Genomic DNA, 22,149 nt, shown 5'->3' on the forward strand with positions numbered 1-22,149 from the left:
CGCTTAACTCTTCGTCGGGCTGCGATTCAGCTGCGGCCGACGACCGCACTTTCGAGTGAGAATTCCGTTCGTTCGCTCTTGGGCGTTCGCTAGGTTCGCCTAAATAAATTTCTTTCTTGCCTTTCTTCTCTTTCTCTCCTTTTTTTTTTTGTTTTGGTTTCGTCGAGTCACACAGGTGATTTCTCCCCCCCCCCCTCTCTCTCTTTCTCTCTCTCTCTCTATTTATCTATCTATCTCCTCATAATTGTGACCGCCGCTCAAAGAGTTAAACGGTGTTCGCGAAACTCGCGCGCTCGTGTGCAGTATACTTTTTAGTCCGCTATATTCTAGTACGATAGACGTGTAACTGGCTGCGACGCGTTGCGGAAAGAATCATACCCTTATGTCTATTTCTTTTTTTTTTTCTTTATCTTCAATCATGGTCTGTCGTATATGGAACGTCGTCGAGAGTCCCCCGGCGATGGTCTCTCGAGAACTCGAGAACATTTCCAGCCACACTTCCCGCGTTCCCGGGCATTCCGCAGCACAAGCGTCGTGTTTTAAGCACAGAGAGATCGCGGCACGGAGAAAAGATAGACCAGGCGATCGAAATGAAAATCGACGATCACGCCCTTTCGCGATCTGACAATCGTGCGTTCATCGAAAATGCTTCAGTCGGTGTATCGCGCACACTTTCAGCGAGATGAAAGCTCGTATTCTCGAGGCGCTTCAGACTCAAACGCGGCCCTTCATCTCGCGCGTTGCGTCTATCTAGAAACAGATAAATTCAACGCGGACAGCTGAGCTTGCGTCTAAACCCGCGATGAGAATGCGAATTAAATATCCAGGAGTTAACGACGCTAATAAACGAAAAAAGGAAGAAGAAAAGAGAGAAAGAATTTGAAAAATTCGGAATAAATACGTTTTTTTATTTTTTTCGGCTTCTTTCTACGGATGAATGAAAAAAAAAAAGTGGAAAAACCTTGTATTTTTCAATTTTTCTGCGAATTTTTTTTACTTCTTCCGGGAGAAAAATTGAAGAAAGAGACTTTTTTAATCATCTAATTGTAAGGCGAATTTTCAGAATAGTGTTTTGCTGCAATTATTTAAAGTCAGTTAGTAAACTTTGTTGTATTTTGTTATCTATAAATAAACTGAGGGAGAAATTTCATGTCATTATTTACTTCTTTTACTTATTTCGCACATTGATTCGACCTCAACCTTACCATTGGAGGGTTAAAGCTATAAAAAAAAGTGACCAATTTTCAACTTAAAAACAACTCTCATAAAACGGGCTACGAGATTCGCCGTGATCTTCGCGGTTTCTCCGCGCTTAAATCGCGTCGCCGCATCCCCGATTGTGCGTCCGCGACTCTTTCCGGATCGGCTGGTTCGTGTTCTCGCGTTCGTCTGGAAACAACGACACCCGTTGTTCCGTCGTGCCGGATAATTTAGTCGCGATCTTGACGCGCGCGGAGAAGGAGCTCACGGAACGAAGGGATGCCAGGAAGTGTAGGTCGGCGTGTTCGCGAGATTTCGCGCATGTGTTCGTGCGCGTGCGCCAGTGTACATATTAGCGGCGCGCACATTACATATGTACGCGCGATCGCGCGCATCAACGTGTATAAAATATGCGCTAATGCGTCCGCATTATTAACGCACGCGTGTGACACGCGCGCGCGAAATCGTTGTTTATTACTCGCGAGTCCATTTCGTCCGCGTCGCAGGCCGATGTAAAGCGCGGGGGACAGTCGGCGCGGTGGTTTGTTCTGTAGCTCGACGTTTCGAGATTCGCAGACACAATGTGCTTAATGCTAGTTATTATTCCGCTCTCTTCCTTCGCGCAATCACTCGATACGTCGCAGCTGCGGTCGCTCTCGACTTCGTGCATACGCTTGTCGCTTACGAAACACATTTAGTTTATACATGTATGTATATATATATTTTTTTTTATACATATATCTTTACAAACAGGAAACGATCAGACGAGGGGCACGCGATCGCGGCCCGAGAACACCGAGCATATCCTCACATAAGTCGCAAGAACGACTGGACAGAGCTTCCTTCTTTTTTTTCGCGTCTCTATCGAACAAATAGAATGTCTCTCTCTCTCTCTCTCTCTCTCCCACTCTTTCGCCCTTTCTCTCTCATCCTTTTGCACGTTCGCGTTATTCTCGCAGCCGACTCGAAAAATCAAGGGTACCCTATAATCTTTAAGGAGACACCAGGTGTATGTACAGTTCCCGCACAATTGCATTTACTTAATTGCGTTTAAGGATGCACTTCTTTTGTAAAATACAGTAATATATCCCCCCTTCGCACATAATAATAGTATATTCCTTAGAGATTCTTTTTTTTTTTCTTCATATTTCTCTTTCATCTCTTCCGCAAAGTTATACAATAAAATATCACAGTTCTGTTCGTACCACGCAATAATTAATATATTGTTTTTTTCCTTTATGTCACGCTTATATACGTTCTCTCGCTCTCCTTTTCTTTCCGCTTTTCTCTCACACATGCATATATATACGTTCTCTCTCTCTCTCTCTCTCTCTCTTCCTTTCTCATACACGGACACACACACACATACACACACGCGTGTGTATTTTATTCAGTTTTTTCTTCATCGCTCGCATTTTTCCTTCTTTCTTACGAGTGCGCGTAAGACAGATGTAGTGCACACACATTTAACGTACGTTTACACACACACATATACACACGCACGCACATACACACGTATATATTTCCTCGCTTTTCCTCTCGACGACTAATGGTTACGCAAGGTATGCTGGTTGTAGAAACATTCATTTACAACTTGTATACTTGAAGTATCATAGTTTATAATGGCTATTACCGAAAGAGAACGATATATAAAGAGTGAGGTTGCGCGAGAAGCCTTTTATTCAAATGGATTCATAGTCTGAGATGGATCTCGTTGCTATGTGAATATATCGTAGACGTGTTTAATTAAAAGAATATACATACGTACAGTTCCTCGATTTCGCTAAGAGAGATCGGTAGTATACAGTCTATCTTATCTGCCTCTATTAAAATCATTTAGCGATGATGCAAATGTCCTCGCGCTACGCGATTTGTCCCGGTATGAGAAACGTCGGCTTCCCTCCCCCCCCCCTCCCCTTCGTTTATTATATCTATCACGACGATTGACGCAGACTGTAAATTATTGCTTCGAATGCGAATTTTTCTTTGCGTATATTAAACGATCGATCGGACTCGTTCGACATCCGTAACCTTCTTCCTGTTTCGAAAGACTTCGTTTTCCGACCCCAACCCTCCCTCTCTTCCTCCCTCCCTTTCTTTCTTCCTTCCTTCCTGCCTGCCTGCCTGCCTTCGACCATGCTTGCCAAGTATTGCTAACGATTGTAAGAGAGTGTATCCTATTACCTTTCCTTTTCTCCGTGTCAGTGTTGGACATTAATCGATTGAAATTTTAGTTGATTAAAATAATCTATATTAATTAATAATCGAAATTAATCAACCTCATATACGTAATCGTGAATAACTTAATTGATTAATGATATTAATCGTTAATCAGTGTAGAATTAGTCAAAGCAAAGTAACTGATTAACTCTTAATCGTTAGATAATTTTGATCAACTGAAATTTTAATCGATTAATTATTCCACGTCTCTCCAAAAGATCGTTGTTACTCGAAGGAACTGGTCGCGCGTAAGTGGCAAAGAACAACCGCCGATCGATTTCGCGAACGCTCGGAATTATGAGCACTGTGTGTTTTTCCCTTCCTCTCTTCCCTTAATTGTTTGTCTTCTCTTTTTTTTTCTCCCTCTCTTTTTAATGCGCTAACTCTAGCCCCTCCCGTTCGTGGAATATCGCGCGTCCCGTCCGAAATTGATTCTCCCTTCGGCGCGCGAGAAGGGCATCGCGGCGGGGTAAACGAGGAATTCCCTTTAATCGACTTTAAGTGACACGACACGCTCCACCCTCGCTCTCGTATATACTCGACGAAAGAATAATTGGACGGCATCTGTCCGCGAAGTGCTCGCGCGTTCGGCGCGAGTGTCTCGCGAAATATATCGTAATCGAATGTAAGAAACGAGACGGAGGATTGCGATAGAGTCAGCGAAGGATGAAATGATCCGAGATGGCGAGCAGTAGGAACAAAGTGGCGCGCGACGGAAGGGAGAGTCGCGCACGCGGCGATGGTTAGCGAGAAAACGCTCTTCTTTCCCTTGTTCTTTCTTCTTCCTGCTTTGATCCCTTTACCGCAGAATGAGTTACACAGCCGAAAAGAATATACCGTTTCACGTTAACGCGTATCGAACTGTCTCTCTTTTCTTGTTTCGCCGACTCGGGCTTTTTCACGAGACCGAGCGAAGAAATTCGCGCCCGTCAACGAAAAGGGTGGATTGAGAGTTAAACTGATTGCGAAGACTCGCGCGATATTCATCCTCCGCGTAAACTTCTCCCCGCAACCGCCTCGTAATGTCCACAGGCACGCGAGAGACGAAACTCGATAGACGTTATTCGATTTTCCCTCTAACGTAACGGTGTACTCTAGTAATGACAACTCCGAGAAGTGCCAATTATTTCGCGAGTATCGAAGACAATAGTATTAATTTATATATATTTCGTATTACCGAGCAATTGAGCACCTTTCTTAGTAGGAAATCAATTTGCAATAATTCGATATTTATGCGAAAGGAGTGAAATCAACCGTGCACTTGCGATTCAATGCGAATTAAACCGATTCGCGTCGTTTTCCCTCTTTGCTCTCTAGTCGCAGTGTAACGCGCGTATTTCAACATTTAATACGAAACATTTTCTATGAAAACATCGAGACTCATCCACGGTGGGGGTAAGTCCTACATTATTTCGTTCAGCGTCGTTTGATGTTCTCGTGAATTTTCGACTTTTTCGTTCCAACCAATCGAAACGTATTGATACACAAACGACGTCTTTCAAAAATTAACAATTCGCTAATGTCCCGAAGTCCAGACATCTGCTCGTTGAAAACAACGGACGAAAGGAGGGACGACAGAGGGGGTTGGTGAGAGAGGAGGAAAAGGCCAAAGCGAGTCCATCGTATTGACAGAAAACGGATAAACAAAATAACTCTGTATCTCGCATGTCGAGAAACTCTCCTTCGCCTTTATTTTAACGTGACAGTTCGTTAAACAAAATAATAATAATAATATTAATAATAAAATAATAATAATATAATAATCAATGAAACTAAGTATAGGCAAAAGAAATCACATTTAAAGCGCGGGGTCGGTAGTTTATCTATCTTGTCTTACATCTGTCCCTTGTTCTCGCGTGAATTTCCCGTTTCACTCTCTACGTGCCCAAATGTAACGAAACGATATTGGATGAATGTCATTCTATTAATTTTCCCGCGTTTCTCGCGCACCAGTCGAATTATACAGTCAATATGGGACGTCTTTCCTCGTCCCGCTGTCAAAACATACGTATGAGTGTACAATGTAGCTCTCGGTGTAGTTAGTCGCGCGCGTACGCGAGTGTTTTGTCTATTTTTTTTCCCCACCTGTTCTTTTCTTTCGTCTCACCACTTTTGGGACGCCTAGAGTTGTCGAGTCACGCCATTTCGCAAAAGGAATTCGGTCAGCAAGAAAGTGATATACCTCGAACGTTCTTTCATACCTTTTATTACCCCTCGCCCCTTCTCTTATTCATTGCCTTATTATCATCTTATACAATAACAACGTAATAGTTTTAAACAACTTGAGCATAGGTGAGGCGCGGACGTGTGACTTCTACGGGGTTCGTACTCGTCGACCGAATTCACCGTGACTCCGAGCGGTTCTCCTCTCGATACGAGAACCAGAAACAAATTACAGATTATTACATCGTTTTCTCTTACTCTTTCTCCTTCCTTCCATCCCATATAAAAATCTACGTCGACAGTTACGGAAATAAAAGCAGAAAAATACGGTTAAAAGATACAAAACTCAACGATCAAGTTCTATATTCCACGTGATAAACATAACTCAATCAAGCATAATTACATAGGAACCCCGTAGGAGAACACATCTGGCGCCGTAACAACAAATTATCTACAATATTTCGCATATACTTGTTTATTTTTTCATTCCCCCCTCTCTCTTTCTCTCTCTCTCTCTCTCTGTTTTTCTCTCCCATTCTTCTTCCTTCTTTTCTTCTTTCTTTCTCTCTTTCTATCCTTTCTTTTCTCTCCCTTCTGCGCGTACGCACCGCACGCGTAACAGATTACACAAGATTACTTAGAATATTAGATAAGGTACTTAGAATATCTTCATTATTAAAGTCTATGTTTTTTATTTACCTTATACACCTACTAAATGTCGATCAAATTATTAATTAACTAATAGTATAATAATAATAATAATAATAATAATAATAATAATAATAATCTAAATAAAAATAATATAATAATAATATAATAATGACGCGCACAGAGATGATAATGACGATGATGCCGGTGAGATAATAATTATTTCTTTATTTATGCATTTGTATATATATATATGTATATGCATATATTCATGTGTTTATTAATATATAACATTAATATTTAACGTTATATATTATTTATTATATGATTATATTATATAGTTATATATTTAATATATAACATTTATAATATAATATTAATATATGCACATACTTATTCATCTCACTACCCTCTCTCTCTCCCCCCTCTCGCGATCATTTTTACCCGTCTAATTTATTTTCCACGGTGACGCGTGCGAATTCGTTCACGCGAACTTCACGAAGGAAAACGGGACCTCCAAAACTTTCGGCGGTATTCGATGGTGTTTAACCTTATTTCTCGCGTGTTACTCGCGCACGCACGCACGCACGCACGCACGCACGCACGCACACATATACACGGGTATGTAAAAGTGACGGGAAGATTTCTCATCGTGATTGTCATGTCTAACGGAGAAACGCGTACGATGAATACCGTCGCACTAGGAAATAGATAAGAAATGCGAGACGAGATCGGTCGGAGATGTGCGCTCGAAGATTCTCGAGAAAACTTACACCTCTCTCCCTTTCCCTCTTCTCTATTTTGTTTTTTTAACGTTACATCCCTTCTTTCGTTTCTTCTCATTCTTTAATGTCTTAGGCTTGTATTTATTAGTTTGTTATTTGTTTCTAGCTTAGATTTCTAGAGTTAGGTGTTTTTTCAGTTGAACGTATATTATACGCGATTCCCAAACGAAAAGCTCTCGGGTCTTGTCCTAAATTCTGGCCGATGTGCGAAAAGGAGGTCGCTTAAACATTCTAAATCATCGTGCAAAAGAAAAAGTCGCTTAAACATTCGTCGTTAATCACACGTTCCCAATTTCAGTGACAATCGAGATACTCGGGCGCGATCGCGAAACGAGAGTCGCATCGAATGGTTATTACTGCGTCGAGAACGGTAATTTCGCTCGCGGATCAATCGATCGTCCGGATTTCTTCGTTCCGCGCGGCGAACGGTCCGCGACGGAACAAAGTCTCGATTCGAAAATCTGTTCCGAACGCGACAACCAACTGCTCAGGTCTTCGGCTCGTGCACCTATGTCGACGAGATCATCTCCGTGTGGCTCTCGTAAAATATATGCGTGATGTTTTGCGTGTCCGCGTATATATTTACATTGAGACATAGTCTCGAGGCGTTCCTTAGATAAGTACTTTCGACGTGAAGAAAATAAAAAAAAACATAAAATACGAAGTAAAAGAAATGGAAAGAGCGTAAAGGAGGGAATTGCGTAATCAACTTAAACTTAAAATAATTCCTCCGAATTGGCGAGTACAACGCGCGAAAAGCAACAATATATCTCTCGACATCTCAATCATTGAACTCGATGAAAGGAGACGGAGAATGACAGAAGAGGTACCGCCAAGTATTTCATCCAGAGACTTTTTCTTTCGCACAATGATTTAGAATGTTGAAGGGACCTCCTTTTCGCACAGCGATCCAGAGTATTTAACCAAAGCTGGAGAACGTCAGCTACATTCCGTAGTATAATCAGACTGACTCGACGTAGTTTCCGAGAGCTATCAACTCTCCCGACTGTCGATCCGACCAAATAGGTTTACAAATCGATACGATCAGACTGCCGATAATCTATATGACGATCGCGAAGGCAAGACGCGTTTCGTTATGCCGCAGCTGTGAAAATCCAATTTCTCTAGCCGTACAATCGATTTACCGGACTCTCTCAGATTCTCCACGCTTCTCGGCGCGCCAGCATTCTCGCTGGCGATCGTGCGTGCCAATTACGAACGAGAAAGTTCCATCAATACGCATTCGTCCCGATGTAATCCTGCGATCTGACGGCAGCCGTTTAGGAATGACGTCCGAATGATAAAGTGGAGCACGATCGTGGATTAACTTGTATTCCATGTGTGGACGATACACTTTCATAATGTTAGAAAGTGTGGTCTTTACGCGATGACGATCCCCGGCGACGAACGTACGTGGGCCGCTTCGTTTATCGACCAATCGGTCCAAGAGTGTCAGTCGTGAACGGATATCGTATCCCGTTGGCTAATGATTTCCATCCTCGTGGAGCGATATAATAGCGAATCATCCCCCAGAGAAATTCACTGGAAATCATTTCGAAGGTATGCACCTCTCCTGTGCGTGCGAGTAACGCAAAGTTAAACACCATCGAGCACCGGCGAAATTTTCGGAGGTTCCTTTTCCTTCGCGAAGCTCGCGCGCGGCCAAATTCGTCATCGTGGAAAATAAATTAAACGGATTAAAGAGTAGAAGAGAGTTTATTGAAGTCCTGGAGAACAAATTTCAAGCATAAAATAATACAAATTGATAAGTAAGAGGAGATCACGGCAAGGGAGAGGGTAGCGAGATGAGGTTCGAACAGTGAGGGGAGCGATGAGGAGGAAGGTGAGAACGGTGAATCGCGTCGTGTCTTGACGGAGAGCAAAAGAAAAAAAGGAAAAGGGGGGAGGGAAATTTCTTAAGCTAATCTCCAAGACCGGCCGGAGTTACTGCTTCTCCTTGAGACCACCCAGCAGCGCGTGACTCTCCATCGTGGCACTGAGATTGCTAAGATTACTCAGATTCCCCAGATTACCCAGGTTGCCCAGATTGCCGAGATTCGGCTGATGGGCGTAATTCCTGATCTGGTGGAGGCTGATCAGCTGGTTCGGGAAGGACGTGGCGTTCTGGTTGCCAGTGGTACCGGGCGTGACGCCGGACGACGAGGAGGTCGGCGAGGACTTCTGCGTCGTGTTGAACGCCTCGTAGAGATACGGCCGTGACGCGGGATGGTGTCCGCCGGGATAGTGCAGGTGGTTGAGGGGATTGAGAGGGTGTTGCATGGAGGAGATGGAATTGATCGAGATGGAGGAGATCGGCGTGAAGGCCGAGCTGCTGTTGGGGTGGTGGTTCGCGCCGGGCTGCGGCGTCTGTTGCCTCGAGTCGTTCTCGATCGACTCGCCCCGATGGCCCGGCCCGTGCCCCGGCAGGAGCATCTCCGGATTCTGGTTCTGATGGTACTCCGTGTGGTGATGCGGCAGCCTCTCGTGCAGCTCGCCGATTACCGAGTCCGGGCTGACCTTCGGCCAGTAGTGGTCCTGATGGTGGGCGGTCATGGCGTGTATCGACGGCCTGAGGCCGGTGCCGATGATCGGCGGTCTCTTGTCGGTACGCTCCGCGTGCTTCTGCATGTGCTTCGCCAGATAGGTCTCCTGCGTGTAACTCTTGCCGCAGTACTGGCAGATGTGCGTCTTGAGGTGCTTCGACTCCTTGTGCTTCGGTATGTGCTCGAGCAGACTCGGCTCGTCGGAGAAGCACTTGTAGCAGGAGTTACACTTGTACGGCTTGTCGGTTTGGTGGCACCGGGAATGGCTCTGCAGGTTGCTCAATTGGCTGAACGCCTTCGTGCAGCCCGGATGCCGGCACTTGTACGGCTTGTCGCCGGTGTGTGTGCGGATGTGCTGCTGTAGGTGGCTCAGCTGGGTGAACTTCCGCTGGCAGATCTCACAGCGGTACGGCTTAATGCCCAGGTGGATCCTCGTGTGCTGAGACAGGTACGAGGAGTTGGCGAACGCCTTCGAGCACTGCGTGCACTTGTACGGCTTCGCCTCGCGCATGTGGATTTGTGTGTGTAGCTGCAGGTCCGCCTTGCTACCGAATATCTGCAAAAAGAAGAAGAAACACTTTGCTGTCAAAGAGAGAGAAAGATCGAACGGGGGGGGGAGGTGGTGAACTAAAGACGATGACAAGAGCCGCGTTTTGATATTTCGTCGAGCCGTGTTTCCTATTCGAAATGTAAATTACGGTGACCTCCGCGACGGGAACGGCGTGTCTCTTGTGTTTTACGACAATGTCCGGACGAAAGGGATCCGGTTCACTGTGATCTCCATTGCCGTCCGTTTCTCTCTCGTTTCCAGCGGTTGACCGGACAGCCGCGTTTCAAGCACAGGCGCGCTATATTTATAAATAAATAAATAAACGTAAAAGGGAGCACCGCGCCGGTAGCCTGAGCATATGTACGAGGCGGGGAGAGGCTGACCTTGTCTATCATGGCCTAGCCTCGGGGCATACCCGACCGACTGGCTTCGGGTACCGCATACAGATCCCCCCTCCGCGTACTCTCGCACGCTCGCTCTTTCCTTCCTTCACCTCTTCATTTTGTCTCTTCCTTCACTCCCCCCTCCCTCCTTCCCCTAGAGTTCCTCGCACGCTAGTTTCTCTCTCTCTCTCTCTCTCTCTCTCTCTCTCTCTGCCTCTTAACTCAGACTTTTTATATTTCTTTTCACGGCATGGAATAGGCAGCGCGGAGAGCACAGTCGTCACGATGAGATCGGCGATTATTAGCGTCTGTCCTTCCCGATATCCTCGCGGTTAACTCGCGCGAGACGCGGCCGCTCTCTTATCGTCGACGTATCGCGCGCGTGTGCGCGTCTGCGAGTAGCGAATATTTTAATACATTAATCGCAATCTCGCGGAAATATCATGCGCGCGCACTTGTCTGTCCGTGCTTGTAATTCCCGACGTTAACTAAGGGCACGTGAAAAAACATAAGATTTAAGCAGTGAGGAAATTGACCAAACAATCGGTATATTTCTTTAAGTTTACGTATTCCAAAAGACGTATTCCAAAAGACGGTAAATTTTATCTTAAACAAAAATAACTAAAATTTCAGGTTGAAATCTCAGCTACTTCTGCTTAAAGCCAAATTTACCGTCTTTTGGAATACATAAACTTAAAGAAATATACCGATTGGTCGATCAATTTCCTTACCGTTTAAGTCTTACTGCTTACATTTTTCTATGTGCTGCCACCCGCTTAACTTCTTGATCGAGTTTCTGTTTGGAATCCACCATCGCCCGACGATCTCTCTCGCAAGGCCGTGAATTAAAATGGCCTTTTTTTTCTCGGCTCGTTTCGGCGCCTTTATTTACGAGCGCGATCGATCGTCGGAAGGAGACGGACTCTACGGTGCAAAGTCGTCCTCAGCTCCCTACTAACGTCTACGGGGATAATCGGCGCCGCCTATCCCGCTATTTTCGACCGGTGTTGTGTGTAGTTCCTGCTTTCTTTCGAAATTCCCGCCGGCCTCCCCTCTTCCTCGGTGGGTCGCGTTAATGCCGCTAAAACGTCTCATTCATCCGTAATAACGCGCGCATCATTACCGAATAATAACGCCAGTCACGAGATTCGTGATGCTCCGCGTGGTAACGATCGGTGCGGGTATTTGGCTTCGTGGAAAGGGTAGCGAATTGTCTTCCGACGCCGGTGGACGAAGGGTATCGCACCGGAATGACGTGTCGGCCCGAGTCGAAGAAACGATCCTGAACACGCGAAGAGCGACGTGAACGGAGCCAGTTTCCCGGCATCGCTCCGTTCTCGACCGAGGTTATTACGTAAAACGACGGGTTCCTTTCCGAGATGGTTGTACGCCACGCCCGAGGATCTAGGGCGATTCGGGTCCTTCGCACGGCAAGGGTACGAAGGATGACTCTCGTTACCGCGTCCGACGGCAGAGAACTCGTTATCTCTCTCCGGGCTCCGCTTCGTACTTCACGACTCGACCGAGCAAAAGTGCGCTTCGAAGCGATACGCGCGCGCGACTCGCGATTAGATGCTTTATTAAGCAGATTGCGGGATTGCGCTCATTTCGTTCGTATCGTTTCCATCATGTATTCCTGAACGGATTCTTTTCGTGCGCGCGTGTAGCTTTCCGAGTTTTTAATTCGTATCGATAATTGTCACTTGTCTCTCGCGAGATGTCTAGATTTTTATTCAGTGTTAGATCAGAGTTTTTCCGTTGTAATCCGTATAATATGTCAACGTTTAGTTAGCGGAACAAAAAAAGTGAAATAGTGACTGCTTGTGACAAGCAGTGGTGATTTAAATGACTGATTGGCAGTACTGATATACCTAACAGTACATCTGTACACGCTGTTCAACTGAAAAATTCACATCTAGCTCTGAATTAAAATCCGAGTATCTCACATGAGACAAGTTTCACATAACAATTATTAATAAGAGCCTAAGAGTTCTTGACCCTGTTAATTATGCCATTGCTATTTAACGTCATTGTAACACACACCGCGGCTTTTTACATTCGTAATTTGAAACTGGTTTAGATATCTACGATGTTATCCACGTGATAAAGACGTTCTATCGCTCCCGAGAGTATCCGGGATTCGTCACGTTTTCAATATTACATTTTATCTCTCCGTGGTGCGCGTATGTGTTATTTAACGGAGGCAGAAGGAGTCGATAATCTAGGCACATCAACGGCCAGCCGGGTAACGATCGCTTTACGGTTGTCGCGGATCGTGATTTATTCGGTAATCGATCGACGGTCTCGCTCGAGGCATCAACGGCTGACTTGGCGCGTCCTTTAACGGGTTGGAGCTGCTGCTATTTTTTTTTTTATTTCCTCCTTTCGAAACGCGTCCTTGCCGGTGTCAAGTTCGCGCATAGTCCACGTAACACGATAGTCTGCTGCTGTGCGTCGTTTTTTTTTTCGTTTCTTTAACACGCCAGGCAAATGAGAGAATCCGAGAGACACGAGAACAATTAGAGAAGACGAGGGCAGACGAACAGAAGAAGGAAGTATTTACGTTATCGAGGTATAAGTTATCGGGGATCGCGTAATGACGCATTTTCCGCCACGATCTCGTTAGCTCACGTCGCTGTCCTCCCCCCTCTCCCCCTTATCTCGTTCTTTTTTCTTGCATTTTGCAAAAGAGCGCGAGTTACGGCAATTTTGCAATTCCACTTGCAAGAGAACGCCGCGAGACGTTAATTCCTCGATACTGAGTTTCGCAGAAAGGTCGACAAACTTAAAAATATTTCTCGCTCCGGGCGTTCAGTGTCTTCGCCGGGAACTATTACGCTTGGTGGAATGAGCGATTAGCTCGCAGGCAAAGGCTTCCTGTCGGCGGTTAACGCTGCCAACGCGTCGTTTCGTCGAATTGCCCGAGCTGTTATCAATGAATCAGCATATCGATTCGGCTAATTGATAGGAGATTTCAGAACGGACGATCCTCCGATTCGACATCGCGAATCGCGATATTTGCTCGCGATAAAGGTGATCTCTCTCTCTCTCTCTCTCTCTTCCTATGTCTCTTTATCTCGTGACTAACTGCGAATAGAAAAACGGTAAATGAGATCGTGACGTGTAGAAAAGTGACGCTGTGAATTCGGATAGTCTGAAAATTAAATTTCACCGGCTCTTCTTTATTTCGTTTATTTAATTGCAAAATGCCTGAAAGAATCGAGCACGCGCTGATTGGCAGATTGAATGTATAGATCCCTCTCCGTCGCGCGAGAACTTGGAAAAGATCTCTCGTCTCGTTCACAATGGACTTGATTCAATTAAAGAATTTCTCGACGCGAATCGCGACGGCGCCAAATAAAAATTGGCGGTCGTAATTGACAGGATGCACTTAAACCGACTACCGCGGAGACGTAGCGGCGGCGACTTATTCGAGCGGATTTGAAGGAAATTCCGCCGAAAGAAATTCCGAGTTATGTGTTTAACCGTCCGTAATGCGAGCACGCCGGCAAAACGACGCTATGCGACGCGACGGCTCGAAGTAGTCCCGCTGAATTAAACCGGACAGCCGGAATCTCACGCCTTTCTCTCTTTCTCTCTCTCTCTCTCTCTCTCTCTCTCTCTCTCTCTCTCTCGCGAGATGCGCCTTCAAGAAAAATAATGGCGATAAATCCAGAAATTACGTCGGCCTGGACTGCGCGCAGGTATGCGAAATTAGCGCCTCTAATTACGAAACCGGCGAGGAACTATGCCCGCTGGGCAACCGGCTAGTCCTCCTGTCATTTCTGATTAATCGACGTCGATTTACTTAGGCAATACTTAAGAAGCCGAGACGAAGTACATTTGCCGTGACGCAGCCACGGTGTATAAATCGTACGCTCGTCCGGGATCATCATCAGGGGGGAATTTAGAAGCGCGGGTAGGCTGCACCGTGTTAAATTCTCAAATAGGAATTAACATTTTCAACGTTGTTGTTGATCTTAATGACCGTCTCTCGACGCGGTGTGTGTGCCTGGCGCGTTACCGTGTAAAATCCGTTTCCTCCGCGCGCGCGCGCGCGAACCTTTTGACGGAGCAGTGATTAATTGCCGCATGCCCTCCGTTTCATATCAATGGCGATCAATTGATATACATATATATATATTTATTCTGTGTCTCTCTCCCCGTAAGCTCGAGTCGACGTGATCGCGTGAGGACATTTCGTCATTCGATACCGTTTATAGAGCTGTGCTTCGTGATGGATGACCGTCTTTCGCGTTCTAGAGCCCGGCACGTATGTACATTTCGCCGCTCGGGCTCCGTCGTCCGGTTCTTTTACCTTCGCGAGAAGTAGTCTACGAAGTAGCCCCGGGCCAAATCTCGTAAATTCAATTTAAATATTTCGGCCTTAATGACCGCGCGCAAGAGAGTCGGACGCGAAGAGGAAGAAGAGACGCGGCCAGTCAAGGTCGGTGTCTACGTCCGACGATAAAAGTACATTTTAATTAAGTAATTGGCAATCTCTCCTTTACTCGCTGCAAATATGCTCTCCTCTGCGTGGTTTTCCTTTTTCCTCTCGTTCTTAATAACTTTACTTGGTAAAGTATCCGCGATCGGAGTAACGAGATGCCAATTTCAGAAGAAGTCCTCTTAATTTCGAAGTTTCGAATTTTTCCGGGAACTCGAGCGCTCCCGAGTGATTAGATCGATCTCTCGTGTAAATTCTTAATACAACTGCCGTCATCTGCGAAATTGCACGCAGTCGGCATAGCGAACAACACGTGCCGATGACATTTTGCAAATAACGAGACACGAGAGAGAGAGAGAGAGGATAAATTGGTGAGGCGTTGCATACCCTCCAGACGAGACTTTTCTTCAAGACCTGTTCGATCTTTTGAAAGCTTTTGAATTTCAAATGATGATTTATGGATTTATATATTCCGCCGTGTGTACGTTGTGGAGTTGATTTGCGTCATCGTACTTATAAGACGAACGAACGTGTAACCATAGCTCTCCCTCGTAATAGCATTACACTCATCGTGCCGGAATTTATTAAGTACCCGATAAGCCGAAGTCAAAATAAAACTGCCGAGATAATTGAATTTATCGAATTAAAAGGCTCCTAAATACGTGGATGATAAGTACGAGTTCGTTACGATTATCGACATTTCATTTTCTCACATTTCGCTCGTGAAAGCAATCCATTAGGACAATAAAAACGTGTAGCGACTATTTTTTTGCAAAATGACGAACGTCAAATCCGAAAGCGACTAATTAATCACGTAAAGTGCCATACGGTGACCGAAACAATAATCCCGATGGCGATTAAGGGTGGGTTGTAAAAATCATACCGGTCCTCGATACTTGGCGCAATAAAACGATTGGATTTATTAAAAAGTCGCAGGAAAATCTTCGATAATTGCTTCAAGCTTGTCAGCTTCACATTCTCCCTTTAATCGATTTATCTCTCCGGTATAAACTTGCTTGTCCTGTAATTTTCTGCGTTTCATCACAGATTACCTCATTTGCATCCGCAATTATTTACGTTATCGTTGAGAATTTTACGTACATTGTGTCATCTTATGTCAAAGTAGTCATTAAAATATTATTAAACGTATTAAAATGATAGCGTCGCCAGATTTAGCGAACTTTAGCATAAATCGGATTAATTTAATCTCGATATAAGTTTCGGTTGCAGTTTTATAAAAGTTTGAGTGCAAATATTAACTATAGTCAAGCTAATTAAGAGAGAGAGATTCTTTTTATTAGTACGTTAATAATGAATAAGCCGCCTCGTCTATTCCGCGCGCGATCGACATGCGTGGAGCGGCACAATGTACCATTCACAATTATTTAGATCGGACAATTTTGCCAGAAGCGGTTGGGAACGGCTCACTGGGAATTTCTCCTCGGAAGCTATCTGCGTAAACACGAGCTGGAAATCTAAGAGTTAATGAACAACACACAACATACGCGTAACAACAGCTCCCGCTCCGGTTCTCCGCTCGCCCGTAGCGCGCGCGGAGGTCGGTGTGACAACCTGTTGATAGGAATTTTCGTGCCGGGTTAAAATCAACCCGCGACGAACTCAAACGCCGCTTGTCGCGACGCTCCGCTACACGGATAATTACTCGGCGTGGCGCGCTTCCGCGAGATCATTTTGAGACGTTTCGGGGTATTTTCCTAGGAGAGCGTCGTGGAAATTCTCGTGAAAAATTACTACGAGACGAGGCGAGACGCGATCGTCGCAATGATTTTGTAATCCGTCGTCGTCGAACTGACGGACGGAAGTCACGATTGCGTAAGAATCGGCGAGATGGTCGAAAATAACGACCGAAGCTCGGGGAAACCGCGGATCGTTAGATCTCAAGGAGGGAAATGGCGGCGCCCGCCGGTCATAGGTAATGAATCGCGTTCACAAATCCATCGTTTGATAAGTGCTATCGATTTCTCGCGAATTACTAAGATTCCCGACAAAGCACCGAGGTTATCGCGTGCGCGAGAAGGAAGGAGAGATTGGAAAAGTGAAAGTGGCCCCCTTAGAATCTCGTGGAATACGCTCGAAATTATTCGTGTGGCCGCGCGCGAGTGTGTGACTCATTTTCTTCCGTCTCTCTCTCCTCTGCTCGTTCGCTCGTCGCCGAACGTGGATGCTGAGGATCCTTGAACTCGCGCATAAAATTATCGCGCACGGAATAATAAATCGTAGGAAATTGCGGCGGCGAGTTCGGGAATTCAAATCAGATACGAATTTCCGTACACGTGTCGCTGCGCGGAGCGAACGCCGGCGTGTACAAGACGCGGTAATGCGTATCGGGCAATATCACGCTCGGTTTGCGAATTATACAGCCAGAGCCGATAACAAAGTCGCCCGTGGAGAAGCGACGCTCATTACCGCGGAGCGAATTATTCGGCGACGCGCCGCCGCGGGATCGAGCTTACGTATCCCGCATGGAAAGGTACGCGCGTATTGTTCCAAGGAAGTATTTATACTAATAAAAGGAAACTGACTAAGCGGATTCTTGGCCGGTTCGATCTAGAAGTACAATTTACCAGCTCAGCATTACGTAACCCGCGCCACGTCGCGGTTGACAGGTTTTCAAGCCATCGCGCGCCAACTATCATTCCCAGCAGCCGACAATCTCAAGCCATGCGTTTCGTCTAATGATACATGGCCATTATGCCGTACGAAAGCGGCGGTCGAACGGGTTCTCGCGGCGAACCTGCCGCGAAAATCCGGCATCATGTCTACGTACGTGTGTGTGTGTGCTTGCACGTGACACGAGAGATCCCGATGCAACTTCGTTATTATTTAGTGCGATAAAGCCGCGTAACGGCGTTAGTCGTCGGCGCTCACTTCCCGAGGTTGTCATCGTTCGATGGTATCGCGACACTGTCGCCGACGAGTGGAAGGTTCAAGCGCGATTAGAAGGGACAACTGTCGTTTGCGTTTACGCGCATACGCGGCACAATTAGAGCTTTACGAAATTCGAGTGTGACGAAAGCAGCGAGAGCAACAACTCGCCGCCGCCGTTAGCTAATCGTCGATAACTGAGTCGTCACAATGAGCGCCCTAATAAATCGTCCCGTTACTTGACGAAACCACGAGAGGGAGACCGGGGATAAGATTAGAAGCCGTCACGAACGTCGCCAGTGTTCGATAACAGATTCGCCTAACGAATAATATATCTAGATCGAGCGAATTCATCCTAACGTATCTATGTTCGGAGAGGACGTCGTGGCGACCGAGAATTACGCGACGGAATTGATCTGCGGAATTCCGTGCTGATTCTTCCCGAGTCGAAATTCTGGCCCTACGCTCAACTTTTCATTCTACAATGCGATAGGAGCTGAGATAAAGCAAAATCAATTCAATTTCAATTCCGATAATGTAATTTACTCATACTTTGATTCTGATGATATCTTAAACTTTTGCCTCCCCGTGTTGTTAGCGTCACAAGTTGTTTTAAATACTCGTATGAAATTAATCATCGAAATATCGCATTTATAGCTTCAAAGTAGCATTAAAATTTAATCTGTTGAATTAAAGGTACAAGAGCGTGCGCGAGAGAGGGGGCGGGGGAGCAGTTAACAAGTGTAGCACCGTCAAAGCACATAGTGAAAAATTTTATATTAAATTTAACTTTATATTTTACTTACTTTAACTTTTACTTTAACTTTTATATTTCACATGTCCCAAACAGTCCATACAAATTTTCGTGTCCATTTAATACAAGGTAAATATGTTAAAAAGGATATAAATATTACGTAAAACATTAGCAAAAATTAATATCCTTAATACGTTAATTGACATTGAAGTATAAAATGTGTTATTTCAACATTTACATATATTGAATATTGATTCAACAGAAAATATTGAGATAAATCAATATGTTAAATTAATTTACGGATATGCCAAAAATTGAAGGCAAAAATTGTCAAAGGAACTGATTTTAATCTAGCATGAAAATTTCAACTCGGGTTATCGCCGCTACTCCTCGGTCCAATTTTCAAGCAGTTATTACACCGAGTGTACTGACAAATAATTCATAACGGGGCACCTCGCGGGGATAAGCGAATATTCGGACGATAACGACGGGAAGAGCAGCGTAATGATCGGAACGACGACGGCGACCGGTTCGATCCTCCTCCGTCTCCTCCTCTCTCGGAGGCTCTTCGTCCTCATCTACGCACGGCAGCTGGCAGGTGCCTGGGAGAATACCCGCCCGATTCTTTATCTACCCAATTATACAATCCCTTGTCTAATTGGCTAGCCTCTCCGGACCACCCTAACGAAAAACAAGAACAACCGTCCGCGGATTCTTCTTCACGCCCGCCGTCCCGGCTGTGACTTCCGTGCGGTTCGACGTCAGCCTGCCTCTCTGTCTCCTCGTGTCGCGTGTTACGCAATTGACCGGCGTTGCGCAAAAATGAGTGAACCCACCGGTACCAGTTTTAAGTAGATTTTAAGTCCGCCGCGGAATTCCGGATGTCGCCGAATCAGTCGTGCGTATCGCTCGTCTGTTGAAACTTTAAACGCGTAAAAGGCTCTTTTTTCACCTCTCCTCTCGCGCGTGTGACACGTGTGATCGACTCGCCGGAGAAACGTGATAGTTGAATTTCGAAGTGCGCCGCGATCGCTTCGCGCCGGTCAATCGTCTTCTTCGTTATCACGCGAGTCTCACGACGGCGATCGTCGAAAAACAATGATAAATGGCGCCGCTCGCGTTCTGGAGGATTAAAACGCGCGCGATCGCGCTTGAAACAATATGCGGTAATTGTGGGCCGGGTTTAAGTTGGTTGTTGGTTGGCCGCGAAGCCGCTATTCATTAAAGCCGCGGCCGCGCGCGCTTGTTGAGATCACCGCGAGCGCAAACTCTAAACTGGTCATACTGAACTAGTCATTTATACGAGCGAGTTCATAATCGGAAATCACATTAGTGGAGTTGTTGCGAGTTTACAATTCGACAAAATGGTTTCGTAATCAGTACAGATCGACCCTTGCGGCTCGATTCCATCGTCCCGGCCGGCGATTAGTGTTTTGCAACTAATTATACGTTACATCGGAATCCATTAAACGATACCTAATGGGAAAGCCGTAAAAATGTCCGATTGCGTCGCCGGGACGTTTCTGCTAATTCCGGTCTTCGCGACGATTAATCATTTATACCGAGAATCGGGCCGAATTTCCGCGCGCGCGCGCGCGCGATTGACGAAAACGAGATCGTAACTTTCGTTTAATTTTCCAGCGGAATTTCGCTCAATGCCCGCCGATTAGTCGAGCTTCATCGCCGAAGGGGAATCGGACACGCGAATTAAGAAGGGAAATTCTTCTCGAATTCATTAACGACGTTTGCGTTAATACCTCGGCATTTTTTTCTTTCCTTTTTCATCCCTTCCCGCCGAGAGGGAGAAAGCGGGGGAGAGATAATCACGGGAGGATTGTGTACGTAAGTACAAATTGCGCGGGATCGGTGTCCGTCCATGGAAGAATAACGCACGATCCAATTCCGGCTGGAAGCAATTCGAAACAGACGCAACGGTTCATTCTCTCCATTCCTGCCATTCATTAAACGTAGACCACGTTACTAGGAACGGTTTCAGAATCGCTTTAGCCTCGAGACGCGAACAAAAACCGGACGGTAGCGCTCGCGCCACGGTGGAAAGAGTAATTAGTAAGAAGAGAGGAGAAATCAATGTGTGGAGGACGTTACTTTTTCCCCAGAACTGCAGCGGCGCTTTACCGGGATACCGTATTCCGCGGAATAAAACGTTTTACAAAGTACGAGGTAGCTCTTTGCGCAAAATAAGTATTTTATCAATGCGGTAAAAGGTGCGCTCGGCCGCACGAGCGCCTGGGCGCGAACAGGTTTTATCGCGCGCGCGTATAAAGTCTCTCCCTCTCTTTCAGCACGTTTCATTATACCGCGTACGCTCAAACATCGTTCGCGCGAAAATACAATTTTCCAGGGAGTTTCCGAAATTTCTACTCACGGCACGCTTCCGATCGTGTAATGTGCTTTACCGCGGCGGAAAGTGCGCGAGTGTCGCGACGCCGAGTCGAGAAAAATACTGCTCGCGCCTGTCCGAGTGACGAAATGGTACGCGCTATGCCGCGTGAACGAAGCGCGGCGACTCGCGAGCAATTACGCGCGTACGGAGAGCACCGGACGGAAAAAAAAAGAAAGAAAGAGAAAAAAGAGCAAGAAAGAGAGAAGGAAAACACAGAGGATGGAAAGAAACGCGAAAACGGAAAAAAGAGAGAACGAAGGAAATGCATCGGGCGAAGTGATTTCTGACGGAGTGTAACGTGTTGTTTATGGATGTCAGGTGTACTCGTGTGGTCTCTCCGAGAGGTAGGCGAGTCGCGCGCGAGTTAGAGCCGTCAGCGAGCGAAATAAAAACTGCCCAAGGCATCTGACCGGGACGAGTGGTCGGGTGAGATGAGCGTAAGGAAAAAGCAGAGAAAATTGATACGCGATGAATGGAACGCGCAGAAGAAGCACGAGCAAAAGGAGGCGCGCGATCATTTTTCCGCCGATGTTTCCGCGGTACGCGAGCGTAGTTCTTTCGTTCTCTCTCGCGCGCGGAGAGCAGCGTTAGTGGAATGCATTCGTCCGCAACAATTGCCCGTCGTAAACGCGGCCTCTCCCGGAGGCTCACCTGGCAGAGATTGAAATACGAAAGAAGCATATTTCCCTCCCTGATTAACCTTTGCCGCCGGCAGCGTAATCCTCCCTCCTCTTCGCCGACCGACAGATTTCGGAGCTTCGACACTGTGATTGATTCGATTTTTTTTACGTTTTTCATCGCACTGTCGCACTGACGTACAATAATACATGAAATACGTTGATATAATTCAGCGTGCATCGAACACGTTCAGCTTAATCGAAAGGTTGGATGCAATTATATTTTTATGTATTAACACATTAGAATCGCAATAATTTGAATCCCTCCTGGAACCGTAGATGGGCCATTTTTACTTATACTTTTCTTTTTTTTTTATAATTATCCGTAAACTTTTCTGATGGTATTTTGGAATTGCTTTCATAATGTAGAAGGCCCACCTAGTGATGAAAATCCAAAGAAATAGGAAAAAAAGAATCTACAAGTGGGTAAAAAATTGCTGCGGTTCTAGTGTTAAATTATTAAACCAACGTACCTTTTGATCGAAGAGA

The 22,149-nt window shown here is 45.8% G+C and overlaps 1 protein-coding gene across 2 annotated transcripts in view; it reads right to left on the minus strand.

The window, feature by feature from the left end:
* Window positions 1–8,713: 8,713 nt before the first annotated feature.
* LOC106751822 (zinc finger protein rotund-like) overlaps window positions 8,714–22,149 on the minus strand; it is a 106,332-nt gene continuing 92,896 nt past the window's right edge. For both annotated transcript variants that reach the window (XM_014633010.1, XM_014633011.1), the window contains one exon: window positions 8,714–10,115. In XM_014633010.1, the coding sequence (XP_014488496.1) occupies window positions 8,961–10,115 (1,155 nt within the window). In that variant the 3' untranslated portion in view covers window positions 8,714–8,960. The remainder of the gene's footprint in view (window positions 10,116–22,149) is intronic.

This window comes from Dinoponera quadriceps, unplaced genomic scaffold (genome assembly GCF_001313825.1).
Source record: "Dinoponera quadriceps isolate SergipeBrazil2010 unplaced genomic scaffold, ASM131382v1 scaffold179, whole genome shotgun sequence".
NCBI lineage: Eukaryota > Metazoa > Arthropoda > Insecta > Hymenoptera > Formicidae > Dinoponera > Dinoponera quadriceps.